We start from the raw sequence: 15,814 nt of genomic DNA, 5'->3' as shown, positions 1-15,814 counted from the left end.
AGTAAGGACGAAAAGATTTGGGATGTGAATGAAATACGGAAGAGAAAGAGCCCAGCACTCCAGAATCTGGCTGGGAGTCACAACAGAGCCAGATTACCACCAAGGCTTGTGTTCATCTTCCTGAAGTCTCAAACAAGGATGCTGGCAACTACAAGGTACGGGAGTCCCTGAAATGGTCCAGTGGGTGAAGGTCTCTGAGACCCACTTGCGGAGGGAGAGGACCAACTCCCTGCCACAAGTTGTCCTCTCAGCTCCATGCATGCACGAAATACAAACACACAAATAAATGAAATGTCTAAAATAAAGCACCCCCTTGCTTTGCGTGTACACTGTCCTCTTCTTCCATGACTGCCTCAATATCTGCTAAACTCATTGCTTGCTGGTCCTGAACATTTTTGAGATAAAATCAGGTCCTGGCTTTACCTGAGTGGAGTCCCTCAGCGGGAAGGGTGCTCTTCACGCTACTGGCAGACACCATCATCAGCACAAGGAGCACAGTTGCAAAGGTGTGTCCATGACCTTTGCCCTCCAGCCTCACCTGATCCTCAGAATCTCACTGCCAAGGAAACAAGCCTCAGGGTGCTCCTTGCCCTGCAGGGGTCTTATGCAAGTCCCGAAGGCTTGCTGCCCACTCCTGGCGGCTTTGGTGGGGATGGTACAGGAAGAGGCTGCATTGTGCCCAAGCCTAGCCCTGTTGTGCACCCCCAACTGTTGTCAGTCCCTGAGGTCTCCTCCCTCCTTCCGTTGCCCTGGACTCCCCAGAGCCACGCCCTTGAGAACATGTCGCCTGTGACATATATTATTTTTACATCCCAGAGTACAGTTCACATTTAAATTACATTTATTTATCTTTGAGTGTGTGTGCGTAGGTGGGTACAGGTGGCTTGGTGTATGTATGGAGGTCAGAGGAGAACCTACAGGAGCCAATACTCTCCCTCTGCCGTGGGGATCCTGGGGGTGGAAGCTCAGGTGGTCAGGATTGGCAACACTTTTATTGGATGAGCCACTTAACGGGGGCACAGAGTTTGCTAGGAAATGTGACTACCAGGCAGCCTGCAGTGTGTTGCTTTCTGTACTTATTGACTACTTGTAAGGTCCTCTGGTGTCCAGTGTGGGTCTTACTGGGTTCCACTCATCCCCTTTCTTTACTGGGGTCCTTTTTGCTCACCACCCCACACACTGCTGCTGCCTTGCTCTTCTTGACCTCCAGCTGTATGGTTCATTTCTCTTGCCACCCCCCCGGCATGCCCGGCCTGATTTCCACGTGATGACTTGGCCGTGTAAGCACCTCACCTCACCTCCTCACCTCACCTGTTCAGACATGTGCACCTGCGAGTCTGGTCTCTTCTTGCTGACTGCAGTGAGGGGAGTTGACGCATCTGGAGGAAGTGTTCTATAGGAACCTGTCCCTGCTGAGCCCAGATCCCACGTCTACAGCCTTCCTCCCTTCCCATGTCTTGCAGGCCTCTAACCCCTGGCCTCGCAGGTTGGGCCCCCACGAGTCGGGCTTGGCCCTTCCTGATTATGCCTCGGTTCCTTCTTTCGAAATGCAAACACCCCGAGGTTAGGCAACTGCAATTTGGAGCAGGTGAACGTGCAGGCCTGGCCAGGGTTCTTGCAGATCGCAATGATTCTGGGCACAACTGTGCACACCTGGAGAGGGTAGTCGTGCCAGTCCCTCACTTGCTAGGGCTACAGATGACTCAGCGTAGGGCGGGGCCACCCTGAAGCACCACCGGAGCTCCAACCCAGTTCCTGTCTGGTCCCAGTTCTTTGGCGCCTGGCAAGCGGTCCTTTCAGCTCCTGTGCTACATCCAGGCTGTGGTGTTCCAAGCGCCCTACTATGGACTTCCTGGAGGCAGAGGGCGGCTGGAGCCTGTCCTTCGCAGGCGCCGGTTTCTTGGGCCTCTACCACGTGGGTGCCACCCAGTGCCTGCGCCAGCGTGCACCGTGCATCCTTCAGGGCGCCCGTCGCTTCTATGGCTCCTCCGCAGGCGCGCTCAACGCCCTGAGCATCATTTGCGGCAAGTCGGCAGGTGCTTGGGGAAGTCCAGGGACACCACAGTTAGCTGAACCTGGCAAGGTGCCTCCCCTTCTCCTCTTGAGGTCTTTACACCCAGCCTCTAAATCTGAGGACTGTGGTCACTTTTATCTCCAAAGATGGGTCCTGGCTTCAGATTTGGGATACTGCCCCTAAGGTCACTGACATCCAGGACAGGAGATATCATGTACTGACTGCCAGGCACTCCCAAGGAAGGTGGCTGTTGGTGGGTGAGGGTGGCCTTCGGTGGTCCCAGGTAGCTGAGACCTTAGCCCCCACCACCTTGCAGACTTCTGCTGCTCCAATCTCCTGGGCTTGGTGAAGCAGGTGGAGCGTCTGAGCCTGGGCATCTTCCACCCAGCCTATGGCCCCATTGAGCACATCAGGAAACAGCTGCAGGACACCCTACCTGAGAATTGCCACATCCTGGCCTCCCAGAGGCTGGGCATCTCCATTACCCGATGGTACGATGGCCAGAACTTCATAGTCACTGATTTTGCTACTCGAGATGAACTCATCCAGGTGAGCTGATGCTGAGTTATGACCTGAGGCCCAAGGAGAATAAGCCATTAAATAATAGTGAGCTCAGGGGTTTCTGTGGGTGACTCTCTCTCTGTGTGTGTGTGTGTGTGTGTGTGTGTGTGTGTGCTGGGGTATGCAGCAGGAGCTAGACTGCATCCAGGACTGGCTTGAGTCCAAGGCTCTCTAGGAGATGGGGTGGAGAGGAACCCAAAAGGTCCTTGGGCCAAATTGAGGGGAAGTCAGCTTCTGTAGTCAATGCATCTAGGGATGCTTATTCCAGAGGAGCTCTCCCTGTCCCATCCACCCCCATCTTCCAAATGCTTTCTGCTTGCCAGAACAAATACTTACTGAGCATCTATTATGTGTAGGCACTGTTTGTATGCTGTGATTTTTGCCAGGGAGGGGGTACAAATGAAAAATCCTTGCCTTTTCCAGACTTGTAGCCAAGAAGCACAGCTCACAGGAAAGGGCCTATGTGAAACTTGATCAGAAGAGCAAGGCAGGGAAGGAATGGAGCCTGTTCTGGTTCTGATATGACGGGAGGGGGGTGGAGGAGTGGGAGACAGGCTTTGGGGATCAGAAAGACTGAGCAGGGCCATAGGGGAATAGCTCTGAAGGGATATGGGTTCCCGTGTGGGAGGACCTCAGCCCAGTGTGAAGAGTCCTGGTGTCCCTCAGTGCAGCTCTGCCCACCCTTCCTATAAGGGTCTCTGTCTGCCCCTGACACCGAGGTTTGCGTATACCTAACCTCATCATGGTGCCCTGTACCGGATGCTGAGGAAGCTTGAGCCAGCAGCTGCTAGAACATAGATGTGTGGTTCTCAGTGCGCCTGATGGGTATCACTTGCTGTGGGCTGATGCCCGGGGAAGGACTTCAGAGCCTGTCCCGGTGTGCTCACCTGGGCAGCACATAAAGGTGCTCAGTGAGTCTCAGCCATCATCAGCTGTATCCATCTGTGGAAAGGATGAACCCTCAGAACCCGTACTGTGTCTGTTTCTCTGAGGGAGAGTCAGAGGAATGAGGTCTTTTAGGGTTGTTGGCTGAGGGTCTATGTTACCTGAACTTGGAGCAATATTTGCATAGTCCTGCCCCACCCTCCAGCGTGCTGGAACTATCCTTGCCTGCCACGCTCTGCATACTGCTGGCATCCAGCAGGAGAGACTAAGGATGATACTGAGCATCCTACGACACAGGACAGCGTGCGCAGCCCCATTACAGCGAGACCAGCGCTCGGTGGTCACAATGTATAGATGAAACACTCCCCCTCCACCCCTGCCCAGTGGCACTTGTCAGGGCTTCTGCTGGGAGATGATGTCTCTCATGGGATGGGAGGGCCTGACAGTCCTCCTCAGAGGAGCATCTGTTTGGATCAACTCTGAGAACAGTTTATGGGGAGATACACAGAGGTTATGGGTAGCACCTTTATGCCAGACCCAGGGTTGGTACAGATACCTTGGTTTATTTATCATGGAGCATCCCACCTGCAGTCTCCAGGCAGCTGGGGTGCCCTCCGCAGAGAGAGGAAGGTGCTGTCAAGGAGGACCGTGTTCCTCTGTTCTTCACTGGAGCTCATGGTCGCATGCGCGAGAACAGGATGAGGCACAGCATCATCTCCTGTCTCACCTGCTAGATGCCAGACGCACGCAGAGTGTGGAACACTGAGCGAGGACGATTGTCTTGTCTTCTAGGCTTTGGTCTGCTCCTTGTATTTCCCCTTTTATTGTGGGACAATCCCTCCGGAGTTCAGAGGGGAGGTGAGTGTGTTTGGGAGCCCCCATCCCCCACCCTGTTTGTGTCCCACTCTGGGCTCCAGGCAGCTGGAATAAAAGTTTGTTCAGGGGTGGACGGAAGAGTTAGGACACCACCTCCCCATGAGCACCTATCGTGTGCCAAGCCTCCCCTAAAGAGGCTCAGCCCCTGGGTTGGAGGGGGGTGGATGCGGACACCAGTTAGCGGTGAAGCTGTGGGGAAGACGATGTAATCCACTGCCTCCCTGCCTTGCAGCGCTACATTGATGGAGCCCTGAGCAATAACCTGCCCTTCTCCGATTCCCCCACCACCATCACTGTCTCTCCCTTCCATGGGACGGTGGACATCTGTCCCCAGAGCCGTTCAGGCAGTCTGTATGAGCTGACCGCCTTCAATGCCAGTTTCCAGATCTCTACCATGAACTTCTTTCAGGGGTTCATAAGCCTGTTCCCCCCCAAGCCTGAGGTAGGTCATCCTGCATGGTCCTGGCCCAGGACCCCTCCCCTCAGCTTCAGTTATTGACCGGTCTCATTTCACACAATAGGTTTTCACACATTTCACACAGAGGCAGGTGGGTTCTGCCTCTCCTGCCTCTTCCTGGCTAAGGGCTAGAGTCCAACTGTGATCTGCACTCCACTGGCAGGCTCCATGAGCAGAGGCAGCTATTTCCATTTCTTTTTCTAGGTTTATTATTTTTGTTTGTTTGTGTGTGTGTGTGTGTGTGTGTGTGTGTGTGTGCGTGTGAACACAGTACCCACAGAGGCCAGAAGAAGACACTGGACCCCTGGATCTGGAGTTACAGGTAATTGTGAGCCACCCACCATGGGTACTGGGACTTGAGCTATGCTCCTTCTTAAGAACAGTCAGTGTTTTTCATTGCTGAGCCATCTCTTCAATACCTCATTTATTTTTAAAATTTTTATTTTTAGACAAGAGTCTTACTATGTAGCCCTAGCTGGCCTGGAATTCATCGTGTAGTCTATTCTAGTCTTGAACTCACAGAGATCTGCCTGTCTCTGTCCCGTGGGTGCTGGATGAAAGGTGTGTGCCACAATGCCATCCAGTCCTGAGGAAGTTCCGTTACTCAGAGGGCACAGGCTCAGAAAGGTTAGGTAATTTGTTCAGTCACACAGCCTGGAAGTGTCAGAGCCAAGGTTATACTCTGTTAGACCAGCATGGTTTTGAAAGTGAGCTCCTAAGACTTTGACCAGCACACACGCATGCACGCGCGCGTGCGCACACAGACACACACCCCCCACACCACCACCACCACCCCACACACCATACACACACCAAACATACAACATACTCACTGAGCGAGATGGCTCACCTGCTGGGCAAGCCTGGTGACTGAGTTTGAGTCTGGAAATCAACATAAAGGCGGAAGAGGAGAGATGGCTTCACAGAGTTGTCCTCTGAGCTCCGCTTCCACTCCATATCACGTTTCCAATGGTGGGGAAGGGGAAGGGACTGCCCTGGACTTGAGGGGAGTCAGATAGAGACCCCATTGACCCTGACTCAGGATTTGTCATTCTGCCTACTAGAGGAAGGACCTCAGAGGGAGGCAGGTGCCTGAGCTCTAGGTAAGGAGTCAGCTGGCCAGTGGGAGGGGACGTCAGGAGCAGATCTGTGCTGCGTGCTCACTCTGGGTCTCCCTGGCCAGCACTGGGTCTCTGGGGTTTCTGAGCCCCGCAGAGGGTCATTAGGACAGCAGGCTGGGCTGGGAATGTGTTCATCTGCTGACATGTCTTCAGCCTATGGCTTGTTGCTAAGGAACCCCAAGCAATGTCCTCCCTCTGTTCCGTGTGTCCCAGGTGGTGGCTGACTACTGCAGACAAGGCTATCTGGATGCCCTGAGGTTCCTGGAGAGACGGGGTAGGTGACAGAGGCAGTAATGGGGTGGTGTCAGGAGGACTCCGCCTCTCTGGTGTTTGAACCCTGGAACTTCAATGCCTGCTCTGTGTGTGATCAAACCACACTAGGGAGACTGAAAGGTGCCTTCTGTGTCTCCTTCTAGAGCCTCCAAAGACTGAGGCAGAGTAATAGAGATGGGTTGTGGGTGGCAGAGGCTCTTCCAGCAATGAGCTAGGGCAGAGAAAGAGTTCACCTTGGCCTGAGATGGGGAGAGCAAGAAGGGAGAGCTTCCTGGGGGCAACAGCTGTGCTGGGTTGGGACCACTGTAGAGTACCTGGTTGGGATGGGAAGACAGAGGTGGATGGATGGAGGAGAGTCCCTCTCCCAGGGGCTGTTAGCTGGCAGAAGGTGCATGGTCCCCAGGTCTGGGAAGCATGTCTGTCACCCTGTAAAGGCAATGTTGAGAGATGAAGCCAGGATATGGGTTCCAGAACCACCCTCAATCCCTGAACCCCACCCCAACTTGCAGCACCCCACACCAGGCCAGAGCTTCAGAGTACTGCATTTAACTCTCGCGACAGCAGGACTTAAGTTCTTTTTACAAAAGGAAACTGAGGCAGAGTACTGAGACTCCCAAGGCTGGCAGATGTGAGCAAGACAGAATTTGAGAACGGAGCTATGCCTCTGCGGCTCTAGAGCAGGCTGAACAGCAGGGCGGGACCTCGCTGGTGTTCATCCTGCAGCCTGAATCCTGGAGTTGGTTTGGGCACTGAGACAGGTGGAGGGTTAGCCACCATCTCCCCTGCAGGCTGCCGTTGCACCAACTATCAGATTTTTCTTCCTCCCAATCCAGGACTCACCAAGGAGCCAGTGCTGTGGTCCCTGGTATCTAAGGAGCCCTCAGCCCCCATGGAAGGACCCAGGAGTTCTGACCATGACCAGGGCCAGAAACTTCGCCTGACTATCAGATGGGACATCCCCAATGTGCTGGTCAAGGATGTGCCCAACTTCGAGCTGCTGGCACCGGAGTTGGAGGCTGGTACTGCCCTTTCTCCCACCACTTGCCTGCCCAATTGCTCACAGCTACCAAGCCCCTACTAAGCATCAAGTGTGGCTGGGGTCTTTTTCTGGGTCCCCTACTCCTGACTACAACCTGGCACTATTTCACTGGTGGGGAAACTGAGGCTCTGGGAAGAGAAGGAACTCAGCTGATCTTCCTGTCTGCCATTGGGGCATTGAGGACAAGTCTGTCCCTAGGAAAGCCAGGTCTGTGTCCAGGCCACAGTGAAGTACCTAGAGACTAGCACAGGCCCAAGAGGCAGGTGATGTCCTGGAGACACTTCAAACAGGTGCTGCCACTCAAAGATGGAAGGATGAGGGTTTGGGCAGAGGGCATCATATGTGCAGAGGCCCTGGGGTTGGAGAGGCTGGGCTGGTAGGTCTCTGGGGTTACAGCCTAGTGGCTGGGTGACACAGCAGACATGAACTTGGGGAGGGCTGGGTAGGCAGGAGTAGAGAGCTGGTGTCTTGGTTGCTTTTCTTTTGCTCTGACAAAACCCTATGACCAAGGTGACTTTATAAAGAAGAGAGTTTAACTGGTCTTCCAGTTCCATGATGTTGGCGGAAATAGCTAAGAGCTCACATCTCAGACTGCACACAGGAGACACAGAGCACAAGGGGCCTGGCGTGAGACTTTTGAAGTCTCAAGCTTACCCCCAGCGACACACCTCCTCCAACAAGGCCACACTTCTTCATCCTTCCCAAACAGTTCCACCAATCAAGGAGCGAGTATTCAAACAGATGACCTTCTGGGGAGCATTCTCACTCAAACCAGAGCTGGGGAGCCATGGAGGTGCATGAAGCTAGTGGGGAGGGCAGAGGCCATTAAGGTTGAGGAGATAGCGAAGAGACCATGGGGTCAGGGGGATGGGGAAGCATGGGATAGGATAGAACATTGACTCATATCCCGAGGTTTTCAGTCTGCACTGATCCCTAGGTCCAGCTTCTCAATCTGGAATCAGTGGGGTGTGGCCATTGTCCCCGTGTACTGCAGCTGGCCTGGGTAGGGGCTGGGAAAGCAATTCTAATGCTTAGACTTGGGCTCCCACTCGCTGCCTTTAGGAATCTTCGACTGGGGACCCATTTCCTGTGACTGGGGATAGAAGGAGTTGGATGTCGTCTCCTTGGCTGCAAACCTCAGGCACGGTTGCTCAAACCCAAACTGCAGTCTGCGCTCCCAGCAGTCTGGAGTGGCCTCCTGGCTTATGTCATTTCCGCCCTGCTTAGTCTGGTGAACAAGGGGTTGAAGCTGGCAACACAGATGCTGTGCTCACAGTAGCTCTGAGTCTATTACGGTGAGAAAGGCCTGGGGAGACTTGTTTATCCAAGGTAGCATGGCAGAATCCTCCTGGTAGACCTCAGGACAGGAGCCTGGTGAGCCTCTGCTTCTTCCTGGAAGAGATTCTCATTAGGCATTTCTGAACCACCACTCTGAACCTTAGTCTCCTCCTCTGTGAGGGCCTGAGTGGGTTGGGAAGACATGTACATGGCGACCCCTGCTGGCAGCAATGGTTCCATCAGCGTGGAGATGCTGAAGGAGGAAGCTGTCTGCAGCTCCTGGGACCCTAGGCTGACTAAGAAGACCTCTCCTTTTCTTTCAGCACTGAGGAAGGCTTGCAAGCGGGACTTCTGGGCTCAACTCCAGTGTTCTGTGCCAGGGAGGGTACTGACCTATCTGCTACTGCCCTGCACGCTGCCTTTCGAGTATGTCTACTTTCGGAGCAGGAGGTGAGGTAGCCTGGGCTGAGGGGGCAAGCTTGTGACCAGTGTGGGTGACTGAGTGACTCGAGCTGGCAGGCACCTGCATTCCCTACACTATCTTCTGTGGGCTGACCCATGGAGCACCTGAGTAGGCTCTGCCAGAGGATTGGTAGGCAGGTGGTGTGGTTGGCTACACAGAATATTGGCTAGTACCTAGACTGTTTTGTGACCTTCTGCCCTTTGCTCCAAGGTCAGAGCCTCGATGACAACACGATGCCTCTGGCAACTCTTCCAGTTGGTCTATCTTAGATTGGCTGTGTGGTCTAGGCCAGCTCTTTTGACATCTCTGGGTTGCGGCACTTTTCTTAAAAACAAGGCTCCTTCAGATCAGTCTGAAGCCCTTGTACTGAGCATTCGGCCTTGCTGGTTTAGTGGACCATGCTACTTCATTGTCTCATTCATCCGTTGCTAAGGGCTGACCGGGGCCAGGTGTTAGCTAGGGGCAAGAGAGGCAGGCTGACCTTGATCTTATTTCTGACCTGTACAACTTACAGCTTTGTAAGGAGAGAGCCTCACTAGCCCTGAGTTAGGCTGGCCTGTACTCATAACTGTTTGTCAGAGAAGGCAGGTGATAACATCCAAGCTACTGTCTTAAGGATGGGCCACAGTCCATCAGGCAAAGAGGAAAGGCCTTCCAAGTGGATGGGGTACTGTGTGCAAAGGGAGCAGAAGGGAGTCCGGCACATCCAAGGATCACAAGAAAGGTGTGGCTGGAGTGAACACTGGTGTCTGTATGAGATGGGGCTAGAGAGTGGCCAGGGCCAGACACATGGGATCTATGGTCAGGTGAGTGAACCTGCTGTAGGGAGATTGGCGTTTCTCTTTGAGACAGGATCTTGCTTTACCATCCCGAGTGGTTTTGAACTCAAGGCTTCCTCTGCCTAGAACTCCAGCCGTGTGCTCTAACGCAAGACCTGAAGGCTCTGTTTCTAAACTGCCTTTCCCTTCAGAAAGTCTATGATGGGGAGCCCCAGTGCTCTGTGTTGTTCTGCCCTGAGTTAGTGACTGGGTCAGGACTGTTGGAGAGATGCTTCCTCCTGACACACTCGACTCATGCAGAGCTGTTTACTAAAACTGTGAGTTGAAATGAAAATGAAGAAATCTAGCCATTTCTATGGTGTGAAGCTGCTGGAATCAGCCCAGAACATGCCACGTTCACCCTTGGTATTCCCTATAACCCACACGTGGGGCATTTAGAGCAGAGGAAGGCACTGGCCTCCGAAAGGGACATGGATGAGTGACATGGGTCAGGAAGAAGGATGGATGGAGATGGTAAAGGACCATAGGCAGATGGTCCTCCTTTGGCAGGAGAGGAAAGCCAAGGCCCAGAGAGGTTTGTTCTGACTCTCCAGGCTGCAGAGCAGCCTCCAAGCCAGCATCACACGACTCCTCCCCTTGATACCCCAGGCTTCTCACTGGAACTCTACGGAAGTTGACCCCAAGGTCCATCCCTCCCCAAAAAGTTCACTTTTGAATATCCTGCTATGGATGTGATCCACGAGGCCTTCCTGAGATTGTCTTGCCCAGTTTAGGCTCTGTTCCTTTCCCCTCTCTCCAGGCTGTTGCCTGAAATGTAGGGACCATCCCTGATCTGGGACTGCGCCCCCCCCCCAGCACTCCGGGAAGCTGACCCTGTCCCTTTCACAGGCTGCTGCTATGGTTGCCTGAAATGCCAGCTGACTTGCACTGGATGCAGGGGCTCCTGAAGAGTACAGCCCTTGAGATCTACTCCATGGCAAAGACACAGCTCCTCAGGCTGGGCAGGTGAGGCAGGGGAGGGACTGGGGTGTTTGTCAGGACTTAAGCATGTTGCCTACATCCCCTACCTAGCACTCAGTGCCCAGCACCCAATTCACAGAACTCAGAACCTAGCACCTACCACACAGCATCCATCTAGCATTCAGCACCTTATATTTAGCGCCCAACATGCATCCTATGTCCTTCTCTCCATCCACCTGGGGAGACCTGTCTGTGTTCACTGCTGTGTGTACCACCCAGTGTCTGGGGTCTCCGAGCCAGTCACACTGGTCAGTCTAGGTGGTTTGCTGGGGAATCTTTATCACAGCTTTGTGGCTGGTACAATTCTCACCCTGTCCCTCAAGGCTGGCTCTATGTGGCTAGGGACTGCTGGCCTGTCTCCTGACAACTTCCCTGATGTAGGAGACACAGTGTACCCATACTCTCCCGCCCCTGTCCTCTTAGGAAAAGCCACCCTGGAGTTCTGAGAGTCTCCTGTTTGATTCTGCTGAGGGCTTGAGACGTTCCTCAGAGGGCTGGGGATGAAGTAACTCGCTCCCTGTAAGGGCGGTCCCTGTAGTACACCTTACCTTTACCTCCAGGCCTCGAACTCACACACGCTTCCTGCTCCCTCTTTAGCCCTCCTGTCACCAGCGCAGACTCTGGTCCCCTTCAGCGGGGGACAGCTGCTTCTGAGAACCGGGCCTTGAACCTCAGGCGTGCTGATCGTGCCCTGGGCTAGGCCAACCAAATGCATGACCCCCTGAGTCCTGTCCTTGCCACATCCTGTGAGCTCATGCCTGCCTCTGGCTGTGGCTCATCTCCCAGGAGCTCTGAGCCCAGCTCAGGGAAATTGCTCCTCATGCCCATGCCAGGCCTTGTGCTTCTTGTGTGGGCAGGTGGCTTCCTGGAGGGGGATGAGGGCTCTCTGCAGCCCTTCCTGGGACCTTTATTTCCAGGGCCTCTCTGGATGTCATCAGGCTACTGTGTGCCAAGGCCACTGCCCTCTTCCTGCCCATTTTATCATGGAGAAAAGACAAAACAAGCTAAGACACATCTCAGTACTGGATCTCCATGTGGGGGACACAGAGGGCACGGGTGTCCAGCGGAGGTGTGTTCCACCCTGTGTAGGACTGAACCTGGTGCCCCAAGGCCCAGTTCATGGCAGTGACTGCTCTGATCCCTGCCCCCTGTCTCTGGTCTGCACCTGAAGAGTTGACTCCTGTAACAAGTGCAGATGGAAAGTGGCTAGCTGGGGATCCATTTGGGAGGGGGGTTCTTGATCATAGATGGGGACGGAACCTACTGCCATTGCAACCTGGTTCCTTGGGAGGGTTTCTGGGTACCACACATACAAAACCTCCTCTGGCCTCTCCTTGGGGTCTGAAGAATCTACACTATGCCCCTGACCAGACTGTAGGGGACACCCAGCCTGAGTGGAGATGGGCCTATAGAGAAATGGAGGTGCCAACAAGAGAAGAGCTTAAGTAATAAATAGTGGACAGAAGAGATGATGTGTTACTCATTCATTAATTCATCCCTTGATTATCCATACATTGACCATCTATTCACCATGCATCATTCATTCATTCATTTGGCTCTCAGATGGAACACAGATGGGAAATGATGCCACGAGCCCTCCCAAAGGTCCTCAGAAGAGAACATAGTGAGGGCAGATGTGAAACCCAAGTGGGGAGCCACAGGGACCAGGCTGTCAGGAGGCTGCTCCAAGAAGGCTGCTGTTGAGCTGAGACCTGACTAGAGGCCAGGACTTCTGCCAGGCCCTGGAGGGAGCGGCAGGTGCAGAGGCCCTGCAGAGAGAATGAAGCCCTTGTCACAGCACAGCCACAGCTGTGGGTGAGAGGGTGGAGGGCATGCTGAGAGCCATAGGCTGTATCATACCTCCAAGGTGTTTGAAAATTTATTTTTACTAAGCATGTGTCTGTGTGAATAAATGTGCATCACCTGTGTGCAGGCGCCCACAGGGGTTAGAAGATGGCATCTGGTCCCTAGAACTAGAATTATAAGTGGTTGTGAGACCCCTGATGTGGAGGCTGGGTCCTCTGCGGGAGCAGGAGGCCTTCTCTCTATCCCTAACACCAAGGAATTTGGATTAGGGCAGGGATGAAGTAATGAATGAAGAGCTGGTGCAGGGTTTTGGAGTGCCGGCCTATAAGCCAGCACCAATGGAGCAGAGATAGGGGGAATCTCAAGTTGCAGGGTATTGTGGGTTATACAATAAAACACATCTAAAAGGAAAAAATACCAAACTTCTTGAAACTTCAGAGGTGTGAGCCAGTGGTACAGATAGGGTTAAGAGGACCAGGAGAGCAGATGGTATGAGCAAGAGGCTCCCCTCTTCTGGCAGCCCCAGGGTAGGTTCAGTTTCACCCACTTGCTGTTTCTCATGCCTTCCAGGTGGGCCAGACACAAACTCAATCCTTCCCATCAGGGTGGGGCTGTCTTTTTGGGGGTTAGGCGGTTCCAGAAGGCCAGCCTCTGTCCCCACTGAGCTGGGTCACTGCCCAGCCTCTACTCTCAGATGCCATTGTGAGGTCCCTTCACCCCTCACCAACTAGGGCTCTGGGGCAGGGGACTTGACTCTCAGAACATCCCTGAGAACATTCTCATCCCTGTCCTTTGTATCTCATCACGGACACAGCTTCCATGCCAAAGGCTGCTCAGCCTTCCATGCCACATGCCCTTCCGTGTTTGCTCCTCACTCCATAGGGGACCCGCTGGGATGGCAGAAATGCTGGGTGTGCTACCACATCCTGTTTATGTGGCGTTGGGAATAGAACTAGGCAAACATTCCAATGACCAGGCTGCATGTGTGTGTGTGTGTGTGTGTGTGTGTGTGTTTCATGCATGTGTGTGTGCAGGTGTAGAGGTCACAGGAAGACTTGGGATATCTTGTATCACCCTTTTTCTTGTTGCTGAAGACAAAATCTCTCACTGAAGTGGAAACATCCTTTCGGCTGGACTGGTCAGTTAGCATGCTCTTGGGACCCGTCTATCTTGACTCTCAATGCTGGGATTACAGGCATGGGCAGCCACGCCAAGCATTTTTTTTATGTGGGTGTTGGGGATTCAAACTCATGTCTTAATGCTTGCACAGAGAGCACTTTAGCCCCTGAGTCATCTCCCCAGCCCTTCTTCCTTCTTTTAAATGGATGTCACTGTGCTATGGGATCACACACAGAACACTGGTTCTTACAGTGAAACAGGTGTGTTTATCTTCTCACAATAGTCACTGCTGCTGTTGGTTCCTGACACACTCTTATGTAGCCCAGGTTGGCCTTGAACTCACTGTGTAGCTGAAGATGACCCCAAACTCCTGACTCTCCTTTCCTCTGGCTCCCAAATGCAGGGGTGACAGTGTGTGACACCATGCCTAACTGATCAAATCATCCTGATAATCACCTTGAGTTGTGTCTTGCGTTGGGAAGTGTGTTCTCTTAGAGGTCCGTAGGGAAGTAAGCATGCACAAATGAGATAATGCACAAATACCCAGCATGTGCATGCTGGCACACACAACCTGATAAAACCTGAGTTGATAATAGATATTATGTGATGGGATGTGACAAGTGCCTAAAAGTTATCTCATTCTCAGATTTTGTATATGTTTGGCATTTCCAAACCTAAGAAAAAGTTATTTGTTTATTTAAAGTACATGTATTTAAACCACACTAATTTAAATCACATTTCTACATTCAAGTAACAGTCAGTCATTTAAATATTCACCAATTTATCTATTTATTTTGTGTGCGTGTGCACGTGCATGCGTGCGTGCGTGCGTGTTGGTGCCACAGCGACTGTGTGGAGGTAAGAGGACAACTTGAAGGATCTGGTCTCTCCTTCTACCACAAGAGATCTGGGGATGAACTCAGGTCGCAGGCTTGGTGGCTGGTGCCTTTACATCTTGCCAGCCCTTACCTTAAGATTTTTAATAATACAGGGGAAATAGGATAATATGCCTCAACAAAACAACGTTAGTGAAGCTGGGTTGCAGAGGGCCAGGCGGGGAGGGACAAGCGTTGAGCGTTCAGCACCTCGGACAGCAACACGGCCCTGCGCCTCCAGTAGCGGTCGCAGAGCACAGAGGTCTTCATCTGCATTCTCTTCTTGCACCTCCAATAGTGGCGGGCTTGTCACACTGCGGCCCAGCCTTTGACTGCGGGCCCCTTTGTGTCACTCTATTGCTTTCCATAATACCCTTCTGTGTGGAAAGCAGGCAGGTCCCGACCCCCGTCTCTGCACCCAGGCTGTAGTCTCCTGTACTAGGCAATAGAAAGAGCCAACCTACTCTGCCCGAACCCTTGTCTTGAGAAAGGCTCTCAGGTATCCTAGACTACCTTCAACGCACTACGTAGCGAGGCTTTCTTTGAACTTTTGATCCTCTTGTTTCCACCTTCCAGTTGCAGGGATCACAAGCGTGTTGCGAGCCCAGTGTTTGTCTGTTTCCCTTTTCTCCAATGCTGGGAAACTGACCCCAGGGGTTCACACCAGCTAGGAAAGGTCTCTGTTCCTAAGGGGCTTCCCAGCCCCTTGGGTTCTTGTTAGCAGCTTCCCCCAGCTGTGGCTCCTGAAAGTAGAATCCCCATTCTCAAGAAGGATACAGACATACGTGGGTGGAGGGCGCCCCCTGGAGGGTCGACGCTCATCGGGGGGTTTCCTAAGGGCTCCATCTCTGCTGGAGGTCCCCTTTGGAACCCCTTTGCCTGGCGGTCCACTCTGGGGTTCCTTTCTGCCGGGGCACAGCGGTCTCTGCATGGGGGGTCTCCTCTGCCTGGGGTGTCCTCTGTGGCGGGGGAAATCACTCTCTGCCTGGAGATTTCTATGCTGGGGGTCTGGTCCTCTCTGCCCGGAGAGGCCCACTTTGGGGTTCCTATCTGCCGGAGGACAGGGTCCTCTGTGCCCGGAGGTCTCCTTTCTGAGGGTCTCTCTGCTGGGGTTCTCCCTGGGGTAGTCCTCTCCGGCACCTGATTCCAGGCTCTCCAAGGGCCGCCTTTGTCAGCCGCGCTCTGACGCGGGCTTTTCCGTCTCTGGCATCAGAAGCTTCTGGAGGTGAGGTTTCCCGCCTCCCGTGG

General features: G+C 53.4%; 1 protein-coding gene across 1 annotated transcript; it reads left to right on the top strand.

The window, feature by feature from the left end:
* Positions 1-1,837: 1,837 nt before the first annotated feature.
* Positions 1,838-11,466, top strand: Pnpla5 (patatin like phospholipase domain containing 5). Its single transcript, XM_038344099.1, has 9 exons — positions 1,838-2,036; positions 2,331-2,563; positions 4,253-4,318; positions 4,569-4,778; positions 6,128-6,188; positions 7,021-7,206; positions 8,828-8,954; positions 10,635-10,751; positions 11,364-11,466. The coding sequence occupies exons 1-9, from the start codon at positions 1,844-1,846 to the stop codon at positions 11,464-11,466; spliced, it is 1,296 nt and encodes a 431-aa protein (XP_038200027.1). The 5' UTR covers positions 1,838-1,843.
* The last annotated feature ends 4,348 nt before the right edge of the window (positions 11,467-15,814 follow it).

Source organism: Arvicola amphibius, chromosome 9 (assembly GCF_903992535.2).
Source record: "Arvicola amphibius chromosome 9, mArvAmp1.2, whole genome shotgun sequence".
In the NCBI taxonomy this organism is placed as follows: domain Eukaryota; kingdom Metazoa; phylum Chordata; class Mammalia; order Rodentia; family Cricetidae; genus Arvicola; species Arvicola amphibius.
Note: the sequence above shows the minus strand (reverse complement) of the source record. Positions and strands in the feature narration are given on the sequence as shown.

Bases quoted from the DNA above. Each gene is read 5' to 3' on its own strand.
- Pnpla5 (XM_038344099.1), top strand. From the start codon at position 1,844: ATGGACTTCCTGGAGGCAGAGGGCGGCTGGAGCCTGTCCTTCGCAGGC. The intron at 8,955-10,634 runs GTGAGGTAGCCT...TCCCTTTCACAG, and splicing joins GTCTACTTTCGGAGCAGGAG to GCTGCTGCTATGGTTGCCTG. The intron at 10,752-11,363 runs GTGAGGCAGGGG...CTCCCTCTTTAG, and splicing joins CAGCTCCTCAGGCTGGGCAG to CCCTCCTGTCACCAGCGCAG.